This window comes from Microcaecilia unicolor, chromosome 1, assembly GCF_901765095.1.
Source record: "Microcaecilia unicolor chromosome 1, aMicUni1.1, whole genome shotgun sequence".
Classification (NCBI taxonomy): domain Eukaryota; kingdom Metazoa; phylum Chordata; class Amphibia; order Gymnophiona; family Siphonopidae; genus Microcaecilia; species Microcaecilia unicolor.
This window is the reverse complement of record NC_044031.1, coordinates 113876915-113891936: the sequence shown is the minus strand read 5'-3', so window position 1 is coordinate 113891936 and position 15022 is coordinate 113876915. Positions and strand designations below refer to the sequence as shown.

General features: G+C 42.6%; 1 protein-coding gene and 1 pseudogene across 1 annotated transcript in view; one reads left to right on the top strand and one right to left on the bottom strand.

Annotated features, from left to right (window-relative positions):
- NEBL (nebulette) overlaps positions 1-15022 on the bottom strand; it is a 208206-nt gene that overhangs the window by 45324 nt on the left and 147860 nt on the right. The window contains 1 exon segment of the mRNA XM_030201905.1: positions 4954-4964. Coding sequence (XP_030057765.1) covers positions 4954-4964 — 11 coding nt within the window.
- On the top strand, positions 5871-6070 carry LOC115467954 (annotated as a pseudogene).

Sequence of the window (15022 nt, the reverse complement as noted above, 5' to 3'; positions counted from 1 at the left end):
GGAAAGTAAAGAAATAAATGGAAAGGAAGCCCTGGAAACGGAGTTAAGAGAACAGATAGAGAGCAGCAGAATCAGAGACTGGGACCAATATGGATAGAAAAACAAAGTCACCAGACAACAAAGGTAGAAAAAAATCATTTTATTTTCATTTTAGTATTTGGAATTTGTCTTATTTTGCACTGGATATACTGGAGCTGTAACAGCTTACAGAAATTATTTATAATGAAAAAAAATCACATTATTTTTTCTCCTATACTAGTATAATATTTTCAATGATGTCTGTTTATATGCGCTATGGCTGGTATAAGGGGTATGGCTAATGTGGGTGTGGCTATAATAGGGGCGGTGCCATGTGTGGTGACCCCGCCCACAATGAGTACCGGCACCTTTTTTTCTACAAAAAAAGCACTGTATATAGGTGTTCACCCTACCAAGGCTGCTTCTATCTGCTAATTTCATTGCACCTCATCAACTGAGCTTCAAACCAATGACAGTGACCAGACAGCATTGGAGCACCAAACAGCTGTTCTTGAGGGAAAGAAATTCATGTGGCTGCCAGCGGTTTGGAGTCAATCTCTGTAATCACTATCCTTTGAGTACCAAACAGTAGATAGCTTGCCAACAGGGAGAGCATGTTTGTTTTCATATCTGACAAAGGTAATTTTAGCATTTAAGGAGCTGCCATTTTAATTTTATTCTGTAAATAATTTTCAAATTATTTCTCTTGTAAATAGCTTTCTTCTTTATCTAAATAAATTCATTGCTTTTCTTATAGTCATGTGGTTTATGATATATAGAAGGTGAATTACGAGTGCACACCATTATATTTATCATGTCCACATCCTCCTGCCACACCTGTGGTGAATTGTTGACATACCCTCACAATAAGAACATCATACCAACAGTCAAACATGGTGGTGATAGTGTGGGGATGCTTTGTTGCCTCAGAACCTGTAAAACTTGCCGTTATTGAAGGAACTATGAATTCTGCACTGTACCAGAAGATTCTTATGGAGAACATTCAGTTTTGTGTCTATGAGCTAAACTTATACAGCAAGACAATGATCTAAACCACAAAAGCAAGTTTACATCTGAATGGCTGAGGAAAAACAAAATTGAACCTGACTTGAACCTAATAGAGATGCTGAGGCAGGACAATTCAAAAACCTATGAATGTGTCCGAGTTAAAGCAGTTCTATAAAGAAAAGTGAGCCAAGATTCCTCAACTTTGATGTGAATCACTGATAAAAAAAATTATAGGAAGTGATTGGTTGCAATTATTGCTGCTAAAGGTGATGAATGCAACACATTGTGCAGAACTGGATATAAATACCAAATCCAACAAACTCGTTGGAGTTGGGGAACCAGTTTTCTAAAAACTTGTTAGGTCATACTAGACAGAAAAATCTATAGATGGACTTCAATCTTTCTCAAAATGTATATTAAAATCATTCAAACTCTTTTATTAGCATAATTACTTACATAAGCTCATTTAGGGGGTCTTTTACTAAAGCTTAGCTCGAGTTATCTGCAGCAGAGCTCAGAGGAATAAAATGGGCCCTGCTGCAGATAACTCAAGCTACCCCCTTAGAGAAGAAAAGTCCAAAAATGATTTAATAGTGCTTCAAAAGAAAAAAAAACCATGACTTAACAGCAGAGATCTGCATAGTCATTCATATTGTGGTGTTTAAGCTGCGGGCCTAGGGTATTTAGGGCCCTCTTCCCCCACTGGACTAGCATAAAAGAACCTCAGAAGGGAGTTAGAAAAACCTGGAGCAGAATCCCAAGGGCTAGAAGGAGTGGGAGAGACTTCTAGGAACAGGGAAGACACCATGAAGCAGAAAATTTCAGATACCCTCAACACATGTCACTCAAGTTAGGAAGGGTCCCTAATGGACTGGTTGGAGGACTCTTGCCACTAGAGAGGTAGATGAGTTAGAAGAGAGAAGCCAGAGAGAGAGAGGGGGGGGGGGGGGGGGAGGAAACTCCCTCACCGAGAACTGGCTGTTGAGTAAACAAGCTACCTAACCCAGGGAAAGGAGAACCCCAAAGTCAATGCAGAGCCATGATGATGAGGAAGGCTTAAGGCCCCTGGAAGTGGGGCCTGAGAAAAGGAGGCAAAGAATGACCCTGAAGCTGAAGAGGTAAACCCAGTAAAGGAAGCTAAGTTTGGACTTTGTATTTTTGATTAAAGCGCTGCCAGGGAGGAGACTGCCCAGCTATGATAGCTAAGGATTGAGGAAAGACAGGGCTGAGTTTTGTCGGATTATTTTGACAGAGAAAATGTTGCTGGACTTTATGAAGTAGTGCAAAGAACTAGGCTTTTGGGAAGTGGTCTGTGGGAGGGTTCTATTGCTTATGGAAGTAAGGGAGGGACCATTCTCCCTCAGCCTTCTTTAGCCCTGGAAGGCAGAGGCCAGTGTAAAGGGCCAAAATAGTGCTCTGTAGCAGAGAGGCACTAAAAGCGGAGCAGAAGTGTTTAGGACTATCTGCTGGGGCCGGGAGACACAAGATCTTATGGCAAAGCCTGAAAGTTGCAATATAAACAGGAAGAAGCTTTACTGATAGCATGTGGGAAACATAGGTGGAATCCTGCAGGAATAAGTTGTCTCTTGAAGTTAAGTCTGTGTTTGCTATTTTGAATACACCAGTAAAGAACTGTGTTAGTTTGAAAAGAAAGCATGCTCAGCACAACTGTTTCAGGGGTTGTGGATTAGGGGGAGAAGACTCAGAAGAAGGAGCTAAACCATGCCAGAGTCACCCTGCCTGTGACAATATTCTGAATCAGGTGCAATGCCCAAAACTGTAAGGGGTCCTTTTACTAATGTGCGCTAACGGATTTAGCACGTATAAAACACTCATGCAGGACCTGACTGAATATTGGACGTAACCCACATAAGAAGAGTATAGAGTGACTGCCGCTAGGGATCACAGTGGTCTTTTTGAGGCCGGATCCAAAACAGGCAGCAACAAATGGGCACTGTTCCTGTCCGTAGGACCTCCTACACCAGTGAGGTTCCAAGTAGGCCTGAGGGGGGGGAGGCTATGGGAGTAGGGGAGCTCAAACTGGAGCTATTATTGATTCAGGGAAGTGGGAAGGGAGGGGGATTGGGAGGGGGACCAGGCACTGGCCAATATTCAGATTGGTGCCCAGTTAGCTCCACAATTAAAGTTTAGACAACCTTTTTGCTGTCCTATCTTTAGCCTCTTACTTAACTGGTTAGTGGTCTGAATATTGCCATTAACTAGTTAAGTACTGGCTCCTCCCAGGCTCTGCCCAAGCTCCTTCCACGGACTGCCCCGGCACTAAGCAGATGGGGCAGGGGCGATTAGTGGGCACTGTCCGGTTCAGCGCTGCTGAATATCAGTGGATAAGCAGCCAAAAGCAATTTAGCTAGCCAAAACCCTCTCCTGCCTGGTTAAATCACTTTGCATATTGGGGGTACAGTTTTATTATACAGCCAAAGCCTAAACTAGATCACCAGACCTCATCAGATTTGAATGTGTTGGTGTTTGTGTGGAAAGAGACAGAAAGAGAATGTTTCCATGTAAGATGACCAAAGTATGTCCAGTCATAAAGCTTGTTCCTTTCACCCCCCCCCCCAATCCCCCAAAAACCCAGGGGTCATTTTACCAAACTATGGGGAAAAGGGCCCTGTGCTAGCGGCAGGGACCATTCTTCCCCACTCACCAGAGCCCTTTTTACCACAGACACACATGGCTATGTGGTAAGAAAACTCTTACCACATGGCCGTGTGGCGGGGAGCCCTTACAGTCGCCCATTGAGGTAGCAATAAGGGTTCCCGTGCTATCCCGGCAGCACTGGCGATGCTCGATTACTGCCAGGTTACTACCACACAAGCCATTTCAGGAGGTTATCTCCCCCCCCCCCCCCCCAGAAATGGCGCACACTTGGGGCGGGACTACCACTGACACCACTCTGTAAAAGGGCCCCTTAGAAAAGAATGGTCCCTCACTTCACACACACACTCAGTGGTACAGGGATATCCACCTCATAGAAGATGCCTGAGGGATCTATTACTTAAAGGAATAAAAAGGACATGAATGCCCAATTTTAAAGCAGCATTAGGGAAGTTAATATACTGTACTGATGCAGTATCCACTGATCAACTGTTGACCTTTAGAATTATTCTTTAGACTAGGCTTTGAATCCAGCCGTGCCTGTATATGTCCTTACCTTGATTTACTGCTGAACTTAGACAAATGAAGCAAATCAGTAGACAATTAGAAAGATGCTGGCAAGGTTTTTCCAAAATCTTTAGACAGCATGAAATACAGGCCTCATTTTAAAGACAGCACAGCTTGAGGATTAGAGAGGTTAATAAATGTTTCTTTTTTCAAATTAAGAATTGTCAAAGGCCCTGTTCACCTTGCTTTAGAACCTTCAAAGACCACCTAGTCAGCTTATTTATTTATTTATAACCTCCATTTATTATACCATAGAGGTTCAAGGTGGCTACATTTCACATAAAACAAATATATACGCTGTGAAATTTGTGCTGATCATTTTTCTCAAAAGACTGTAACTGTTCATTGGGCCCACATGCCCTCTAACAACATTCTTGTTTCCTTCTCTGCCCCTACATTGCTTTGTATTGTTCCTTACCAACACGTTTTTTCTGATAATAATGAGCCTATACATTTGTTAGTTTATGACTTGCTGTCTGCTAACTTGAGTTCCACACAATCAACTGATCCTCTTGGGTCATTTGTAACCTTTGTTGTAGTTTAATATAAAGAGGTTCAGGAAATTTTATATATATAAGTAAAGTAAATATTGTTTAGACCTCTGCCCTGCCTCTTTAGACAATGAGTGTGGTTGGATACTGGTGGAACCCTTTCGATTTAGTTTAATTCTTCCCTTCAGCTTGGGTTTATTCCTTGGTGGAACCCTTTCGATTTTGTTTAATTCTTCCCTTCAGCTTGGGTTTATTCTTCATAAACTAAAGGAAACTATGATCTGTTCAAAATGTTGCTGAGGATCAAGTCCTTTTTATTTTCAAAGGAAGTTTTGTGCCTACATTCCAGGGACATTTTTGAGGTCTCAAATTTGAAGTTTGTTAGTGGTGCCAGAGGACCCTGGGGAGCCTGTCTAGAGTACAGTGATTTGCCCTTGTTCATTGTGCTAATTTGAGGGACTTTTGTTGCATGATTTTTAGTAGGGCATCTATCTGGCTGCGGTGATGATTTCTGTTTGTAATTTTGTATGTTTTAGGGCTCTCGATAGAGAAAGTATATAAAATCAAAACAAATAAATAAATACATTTATCCTCTCTTGACCTAGATGTGATGGGGAACTAACAGCCATTTTCAAACCTTTCAATTTTAGTAAACTGGTTGGGTATTTTATGGTCTGTCAACTCTGTATAATTCTGGACGATAAATATTTTTTGGATTCTCATCATTCTGGCTTCAGGAAAGGCTTTAGTTGTGAAAAAATTCTTTTGGTTTTAGATGATGACCTGAGAAGGTGTTTGGATAGGGGATAAACTTTGTTATGATGCTCCTTCATCGTTCTGCATTTGATACCATTGATCACACTAATTTGGCTGTCTGTGTTGCCGGAAAATGTTGCCAGGTTGTTATTCTTTTTTGGACAAAAGGTCTTTTCCCATTAGCGCGTAAGCCTCTACCACAGCCTATTTTATAAGCTGTAAGGACTCATGCGCTAACCACGTGGCTAGTGTCTTATGAATACAGACCTTTCATGAACAAGGCAGCTGTGAGCGAAGGACAGAGAACAAAGAATGTGTATATGAAAAACATTTAGAACCAAGCTGGCCTTGCAAGACAGCAGGTCCTCATGTACTGACACTAAGGCACTAGCGTTTTCATTATAATCTGACACCATGCCAGATAGATTAACGCAGCTGCAAGATTCTGTGAATTCGCTTACAGATCAGATTTGCAACGCAATTGGAGTGCTGCAGCAGTGCGCTCCTCCTGCTTCTTTCAACAATATTCAGACAGCAATTAACAAGGATCAACCTGCTAATCCAACAGAAGAGTATGCCCAACTTTTTGCTGCATTAACTGCAGGGACAGCTAAGGATATACAGTGGGGGAAATAAGTATTTGATCCCTTGCTGATTTTGTAAGTTTGCCCACTGACAAAGACATGAGCAGCCCATAATTGAAGGGTAGGTTATTGGTAACAGTGAGAGATAGCACATCACAAATTAAATCCGGAAAATCACATTGTGGAAAGTATATGAATTTATTTGCATTCTGCAGAGGGAAATAAGTATTTAATCCCTCTGGCAAACAAGACCTAATACTTGGTGGCAAAACCCTTGTTGGCAAGCACAGCGGTCAGACGTCTTCTGTAGTTGATGATGAGGTTTGCACACATGTCAGGAGGAATTTTGGTCCACTCCTCTTTGCAGATCATCTCTAAATCATTAAGAGTTCTGGGCTGTCGCTTGGCAACTCGCAGCTTCAGCTCCCTCCATAAGTTTTCAATGGGATTAAGGTCTGGTGACTGGCTGGGCCACTCCATGACCCTAATGTGCTTCTTCCTGAGCCACTCCTTTGTTGCCTTGGCTGTATGTTTTGGGTCATTGTCGTGCTGGAAGACCCAGCCACGACCCATTTTTAAGGCCCTGGCGGAGGGAAGGAGGTTGTCACTCAGAATTGTACGGTACATGGCCCCATCCATTCTCCCATTGATGCGGTGAAGTAGTCCTGTGCCCTTAGCAGAGAAACACCCCCAAAACATAACATTTCCACCTCCATGCTTGACAGTGGGGACGGTGTTCTTTGGGTCATAGGCAGCATTTCTCTTCCTCCAAACACGACGAGTTGAGTTCATGCCAAAGAGCTCAATTTTTGTCTCATCTGACCACAGCACCTTCTCCCAATCACTCTCGGCATCATCCAGGTGTTCACTGGCAAACTTCAGACGGGCCGTCACATGTGCCTTCCGGAGCAGGGGGACCTTGCGGGCACTGCAGGATTGCAATCCGTTATGTCGTAATGTGTTACCAATGGTTTTCGTGGTGACAGTGGTCCCAGCTGCCTTGAGATCATTGACAAGTTCCCCCCTTGTAGTTGTAGGCTGATTTCTAACCTTCCTCATGATCAAGGATACCCCACGAGGTGAGATTTTGCGTGGAGCCCCAGATCTTTGTCGATTGACAGTCATTTTGTACTTCTTCCATTTTCTTACTATGGCACCAACAGTTGTCTCCTTCTCGCCCAGCGTCTTACTGATGGTTTTGTAGCCCATTCCAGCCTTGTGCAGGTGTATGATCTTGTCCCTGACAGACTCTAACCTCTACAAAATGGCCAAGAGCAAGGAGCTGTCTAAGGATGACTGATTCACTGAGTCTGTGGACAGGTGTCTTTCATACAGGTGACCATTGCCGACAGCTGTCTGTCATGCAGGTAACGAGTTGATTTGGAGCATCTACCTGGTCTGTAGGGGCCAGATCTCTTACTGGTTGGTGGGGGATCAAATACTTATTTCCCTCTGCAGAATGCAAATAAATTCATATACTTTCCACAATGTGATTTTCCGGATTTAATTTGTGATGTGCTATCTCTCACTGTTACCAATAACCTACCCTTCAATTATGGGCTGCTCATGTCTTTGTCAGTGGGCAAACGTACAAAATCAGCAAGGGATCAAATACTTATTTCCCCCACTGTAGATGTACTTATAGATTCATTGCCTAGTGAAGAATCCATGGCAGCTTTGCAGGCTGCTACTTTGTACTAGTTAGAAGAAGAGACCATGAAGCTGTATCCCGTGGAGACAAGTTGCTGGAAAAGATACTGACATTAAACAGAAAACAATCATTGGTTGATCAATCTTCTCTCAGTTTATAAACTAGATCAAACAACTGAAGTTTTCTCCTTTTACTGAAAGACATGTGAAGCCCCATTTTATACAGAAGGTAGAAATCACAACTGAGACATCGTATTTCAGAACAGGATCCACCATAAGAGCATAAGGGTTTGCCATACTGGGACAGACTGAAGGTCCATTAAGCCCAGTATTCTGTTTCCAACAGTGGCCAACTCAGATCACAAGTACCTGGCAAGATCCCAAAATACATTTTATGGTGCTTATCCTAGGAATAAGCAGTGGATTTTCCCCAAGGCCATGTTAATAATGGTTTATGGACTTTTCTTTTAGGAAGCTATCCAAACTTTTTAAAACCCCGCTAAGCTAGCTACTTTTACAACGTTCCCTGGCAACGAATTCCAAAGTTTAATTACATGTTGTGTGAAGAAATATTTCCTCCGATTTATTTTAAAATTACTACTTTGTAGCTTCATCGCATGCCCCCTAATCCTAGTATTTTTGGAAAGAGTAAACAAGCAATTCACGTTTACCCGTTCTCCATTCATTATTTTATAGAGCTCTAACATATCTCCCCTCAGACGTCTTTTCTCCAAGCTGATCAGCCCTAACCACTTTAGCCTTTCCTCATAGGAAAGTTTTCCCATCCCCTTTATCATTTTTGTCACCCTTCTCTGTACCTTTTCTAATTCCACTATATCTTTTTTGAGATGTAGTGACCAGAATTGCACACAGTACTTGAGCTGCGATCGCACCATGGAGCAATATAAAGGCATTATAACATCCTCATTTTTGTTTTCCATTCCTTTCCTAATAATACCTAACATTCTATTTGCTTTCTTAGCCGCTGCCGCACATTGAGCATAGAGTTTCAAAATGTCATCAACGATGACACCTAGATCCTTTTCCTGATCAGTGACTCCTAATGGGGAACCTTGCATCACGTAGTTATAGTTCGGGTTCCTAGGTTATGTGTTATTTAATATAATAATTAGCTGCTAATTGGCATGAACTGCTTATTGTTGCTTATAATTGGTGTTAATTGGTACTAATTAGCAGTTATGTGCATAAATACTCTTTGTTGGGATCCTGCAAATTGTGCGTACAAAATCTACAGCATGCAACTGCAAGGGGGCGTGGACCTAGGGGGAGCATGGGTGGGCCAGGGGCGTGCCTAGCACCTAGCTGCCTACATTACACCAAGCAACATTTACACCAGCCTTTCAGCTATCATAGATGCTTGTATGTAAAGTTAGGCGTGCCTAATTTAGGCAACCTTTAGAGAATTACATTTTTTCAATGCTCAAGTTAATATCTTCTAGGATGCCCTTAATGTTCACTTTTTTTAGCATGCAAATGAAAGTCTTAGGAGTAATTCTCCACAGGTCACTAAAAGCTAGGCACTGAGATGCTGCACACTAAGTGCAAATTCTATATCAACAATGTGCCCACTTGGAGCCTATACGTAAAGGAAAGTATGTGCCTACTTTTCTTTACAGAGTTACCAGCGCAACAAGCCACGAACACCCCCATATTAGGAGCAATCACTTAAACCAGCTGGTGTAAGTGGATTGTGCCTAGATCACTAAAAAACAAGCACAGATTATATTATGTATGCAAACATTGGCCCTGCCCATGTTCCTCCCAAACTCAACTCATGTAAACACCCACCCGCAAACCACATGCCATCATAGATGCCCATTTTATAGAATACCGTATAGCAAGAATATTGGTATTTAGATGCTTATATGCACACATAGTATTCAGATTATTTATCCTCCTTATAGAGTTAACCTCTGATTGCAGCCAGACCAATTTTGGACCATATTGCAATCACTGGCTTACATTATTGCCAATTTGCTAAGTTTAGGGCTTATGTCTTACACTTCTTACCTCTAGCGTACCAAGGGCAAGGCGGTGGGGGCAGTCCGTCCCAGCTGCAGGCAGCAAGGGGGTGCGCTGAGCAGTTGCGCAACAGTCGGCTCTGCTGGTCCCCTGTCCCGGGACAGGAAGTTGCTGTCGGAGGGAGCAGGAGACCAACAGAGCCAACTGCTGACACCCGGGTGACTGCTCAGCATACCCCCCTGCTCGGAGGAGAGAGGGTGGGGGACACGCCTGGAGGAGGGGGATGCTCTGCCTCGTGTGGCAACCAAGGTAGGTATGCCACTGTTTCTTATAGACCATCACTGCATTTTAGTTTTAAGAGCCTTTGCTGGATCCTAGAAAGCAATAAGTGAATTTCAAGGTGCGGATGTTGATATTTAGAGCACTTACTGAGGAAGGTATCTCTTACTTGACTGACTTTGGTTTTGATGATACATGAGAAAACATTTGACTACCAGCCACGAGATGAAAAAATTGGCTATTCATCCTATATTTCATGCCATGGTACTGTTACATGAAACACAGCGTTTCAGTAGCTGGTCCTGTCCTTTGGAAGTCTTTGTTCTCTATTCAAGCATTTGGGCCAGGCTAGAGTTATTCTTGAGTTGGCTGAACTATAATTTTTTCTATTTTATTCTATGGCTTTATTGGTTTGTGATTATGTGGCATTTTACATCATCTTGGATCGGCACCCAGATATTGGCACCCTATTTTGTAATCTATCAAGACTAGATATGATGGAACGTAAATCTAATAAATACAAAATTAAATTAAACTATAGTAGACATTATTTTATATATGCATGTAGTTTAATATTAAACTATATGCCATGCACATATAAAATAATGTCTACTATACTATTATCCCCTCTAACTAATGATCTCTGGATAGCTATTATTTGAACTAATTTGTCATGGTTCATTAAAATAATATTGACTTTATCTTTCCTAACTGGTTTGCCGTTCATTTCCATTGTTAATACATTTAATTCATTTTATAAAAAAGGCAGTTCTGCCTCCATCTCTTCCTCATCTATTTTATTAAAATGGCACAGCCTCACTTGTTTTAATGCAGAGGGATAGATTTTGAACATGCACAGGGTTTCAGGATAAAGGCAATGACAATGCAGTGTCTGCTAAACAAATTTATTTAGGCTTTAGTCACTTCAGGGAAAGAGTCATTAAAAGCCAACACTAAAAAGAGCTGTGGTGAGCCCCCTACTGAAAAACAGCTCCCTTGACCAGGACAAGCTTGAAAACTACTGACCAGTCTTTAACATTCCTTTCTTAGCAAAACTTATAGAACAGACAATCTGCATTCAACTCAGTGATTGGCTAAATGAAAATAATTGGCTAGACCCATGTCAATCTGGTTTCAGACCTGGATATGGAACAGAGACAGTTCTTGTGTCCCTTCTCAATGATCTGCACAGAAACTGTGACAGAGGACCTGCCTTGATACTAGTGTTGCTGGATTTCTCAGCAGCCTTCGACACTGTGGATCATAATATTACGCTTAAGAGGCTGGCAGAAACAGGTATTAGTGTCATGGTATTTACATGGTTCAAATTCTATTTGTCACACTGACAACAGCCAGTTCTCTTCAACAACAGCACATCATTACCTTGGGCCTGAACTGTAGGGTGCCAAAGGGATCCATATTGTCTCCCATTTTATTTAATATCTACCTCATGCCTCTGGCTCAGCTGAATTGGTCGCTTGGCACAAAACTCTATATCTATGCAGATGATGTACAACTGCTCATGTCAATTGAACCAGATCTAACCACAGCTTCAATAAACTGCAACTCAGAAATGAGTAAAAAATAACAAACTCTGCCTGAACCCAAGCAAAACCCAACATTCTATTCGCTTTCCTAGCCGCAGCAGCACACTGAGCAGAAGGTTTCAGCGTATCATCGACGACGACACCCAGATCCCTTTCTTGATCCGTAACTCCTAACGCGGAACCTTGCAAGACGTAGCTATAATTCGGGTTCCTCTTACCCACATGCATCACTTTGCACTTGTCAACATTGAACTTCATCTGCCACTTGCACGCCCATTCTCCCAGTCTCGCAAGGTCCTCCTGTAATCGTTCACATTCCTCCTGCGACTTGACGACCATGAATAATTTTGTGTCATCGGCGAATTTAATTACCTCACTAGTTATTCCCATCTCTAGGTCATTTATAAATACATTAAAAAGCAACGGACCCAGCACAGACCCCTGCGGGACCCCACTAACTACCCTCCTCCACTGAGAATACTGGCCACGCAATCCTACTCTCTGCTTCCTATCTTTCAACCAGTTCTTAATCCATAATAATACCCTACCTCCGATTCCATGACTCTGCAATTTCTTCAGGAGTCTTTCGTGCGGCACTTTGTCAAACGCCTTCTGAAAATCCAGATATACAATATCAACCGGCTCCCCATTGTCCACATGTTTGCTTACCCCCTCAAAAAAATGCATTAGATTGGTGAGGCAAGACTTCCCTTCACTAAATCCGTGCTGACTTTGTCTCATCAGTCCATGTTTTTGTATATGCTCTGCAATTTTATTCTTAATAATAGCCTCCACCATCTTGCCCGGCACCGACGTCAGACTCACCGGTCTATAATTTCCCGGATCTCCTCTGGAACCCTTCTTAAAAATCGGAGTAACATTGGCTACCCTCCAGTCTTCCGGTACTACACTCGATTTTAGGGACAGATTGCATATTTCTAACAGTAGTTCCGCAAGTTCATTTTTTAGTTCTATTAATACTCTGGGATGAATACCATCAGGTCCCGGTGATTTACTACTCTTCAGCTTGCTGAACTGACCCATTACATCCTCCAAGGTTACAGAGAATTTGTTTAGTTTCTCCGATTCCCCCGCTTCAAATATTCTTTCCGGCACCGGTGTCCCCCCCAAATCCTCCTCGGTGAAGACCGAAGCAAAGAATTCATTTATTTTCTCCGCTACGGCTTTGTCCTCCTTGATCGCCCCTTTAACACCATTTTCGTCCAGCGGCCCAACCGACTCTTTGGCCGGTTTCCTGCTTTTAATGTATCTAAAAAAATTTTTACTATGTATTTTTGCTTCCAACGCTAATTTCTTCTCAAAGTCCTTTTTTGCCCTCCTTATCTCCGCTTTGCATTTGGCTTGGCATTCCTTATGATCTATCCTGTTACTTTCAGTTGGTTCTCTTCTCCACTTTCTGAAGGATTGTTTTTTGGCTCTAATGATTTCCTTTATCTTACTGTTTAGCCACGCCGGCTGACGTTTAGTCTTTTTTCCCTTTTTTCTAATACGTGGAATATATTTGTCCTGAACCTCCAGGATGGTGTTTTTAAACAGCATCCACGCCTGATGCAAGTTTTTTACTCTGCGAGCTGCTCCTTTCAGTCTTTTTTTCACCATTTTTCTCATTTTGTCGTAATCACCTTTTCTATAGTTAAACGCTAGCGTACTTGATTTCCTAGTTTCACTTCCTTCAATGCCAATATCAAAACCGATCATATTATGATCACTGTTATCAAGCGGCCCTCGTATCGTTACCCCCTGCAATAGATCATGAGCACCACTAAGGACTAAGTCTAGTATTTTTCCTTCTCTTGTCGGCTCCTGAACTAGCTGTTCCATGAAGCTGTCCTTGATTTCATCAAGAAATCTTATGTCCCTTGCGTGTACAGATGTTACATTAACCCAGTCTATATGCGGGTAATTGAAATCCCCCATTATTATTGTGTTGCCCAGTTTGTTTGCGTCCCTGATTTCCTTTAACATTTCCGCATCCGTCTGTTCGTCCTGGCCAGGCGGACGGTAGTACACTCCTATCACTATCCTTTTCCCCTTTGCACATGGAATTTCAATCCACAGTGATTCCAAGGAGTGTTTTGTTTCCTGCAGAATTTTCAATCTATTTGATTCAAGGCTCTCGTTAATATACAATGCTACCCCTCCACCAATCCGATTCACCCTATCACTACGATATAATTTGTACCCCGGTATGACAGTGTCCCACTGGTTATCCTCCTTCCACCAGGTCTCAGAGATGCCTATTATATCTAATTTTTCATTTAGTGCAATATATTCCAACTCCCCCATCTTATTTCTTAGGCTCCTGGCATTCGCATATAGACATTTCAAACTATGTTCGTTGTTCCTAAGTACATCATGCTTAGTACTTGACAGTATTAATTGGCAATCTTTTGTCTGATTTTTATTGTTATTTAAAGATACCCGATCTACTACAATCTCTTTTGCAACCTCACTATCAGGATACTCTATCTTCCCTGTTATGGTGATATCTTTGAAAGATACCTTATCCCGAACCATGCTCTTTTGAGCAACTGTCGGCCTTCCCCCCATTTCTAGTTTAAAAGCTGCTCTATCTCCTTCTTAAACGCCGATGCCAGCAGCCTGGTCCCACTCTGGTTAAGATGGAGACCATCCTTTCGGAATAGGCTCCCCCTTCCCCAGAATGTTGCCCAGTTCCTAACAAATCTAAAGCCCTCCTCCCTGCACCATCGTCTCATCCACGCATTGAGACTCTGGAGCTCTGCCTGTCTCTTGGGCCCTGCGCGTGGCACAGGTAGCATTTCAGAAAATGCTACCCTGGAGGATCTGGATTTCAGCTTTCTACCTAAGAGCCTAAATTTTGCTTCCAGAACCTCTCTCCCACATTTTCCTATGTCATTAGTACCCACATGTACCAAGACAGCCGTCTCCTCCCCAGTGTTGCTTGGAACTCCTAGTCCCTGCGCTGATTTTATCCCCCAAGAGTGACAGTTCTGCTGCCAGAGCCATAATTTCAAAGGCCTGATGGTTTTCTAAAGTAAGTAACAACATCAGAAGGAAAATGCACATCCTGAGTGTCAGCAGTAGTGCCACTAAAGTTAGGGGAAGTCTCTATAGTTTCACAGATCCTCAGGCTGTGGCTCCCCAGCTATGCTGCGCTGAGGCCACTTTTAGCTGTAATTTTCCTTTTTGCACTAATGCCCAAGCACTAATTGTCCCATTAGCATGTGAGCCCTTAACTACATCCATTTCCTAGGCATTACGGGCTCATGCACTAGACACGCGCTAATTGGTTAGCGTGCAGCAATGTAGCTATGCTGACCACACCTACTCTCCGCCCACAAACACACCCCAGCACTAAACTTTTTCTTTTAGCACGTGGGAAGCAGGCACAGATGCCAAAACTACCGCGGGACACCTGAGCATGCCTCGCGGTAGTAGTTCTTAAACTGCAGTATGCATGCGTTAGTGCAGGGGCTCCCAAAATCTTTTGGTTTGTGGCACACCGTCCCCAAATCCAGCA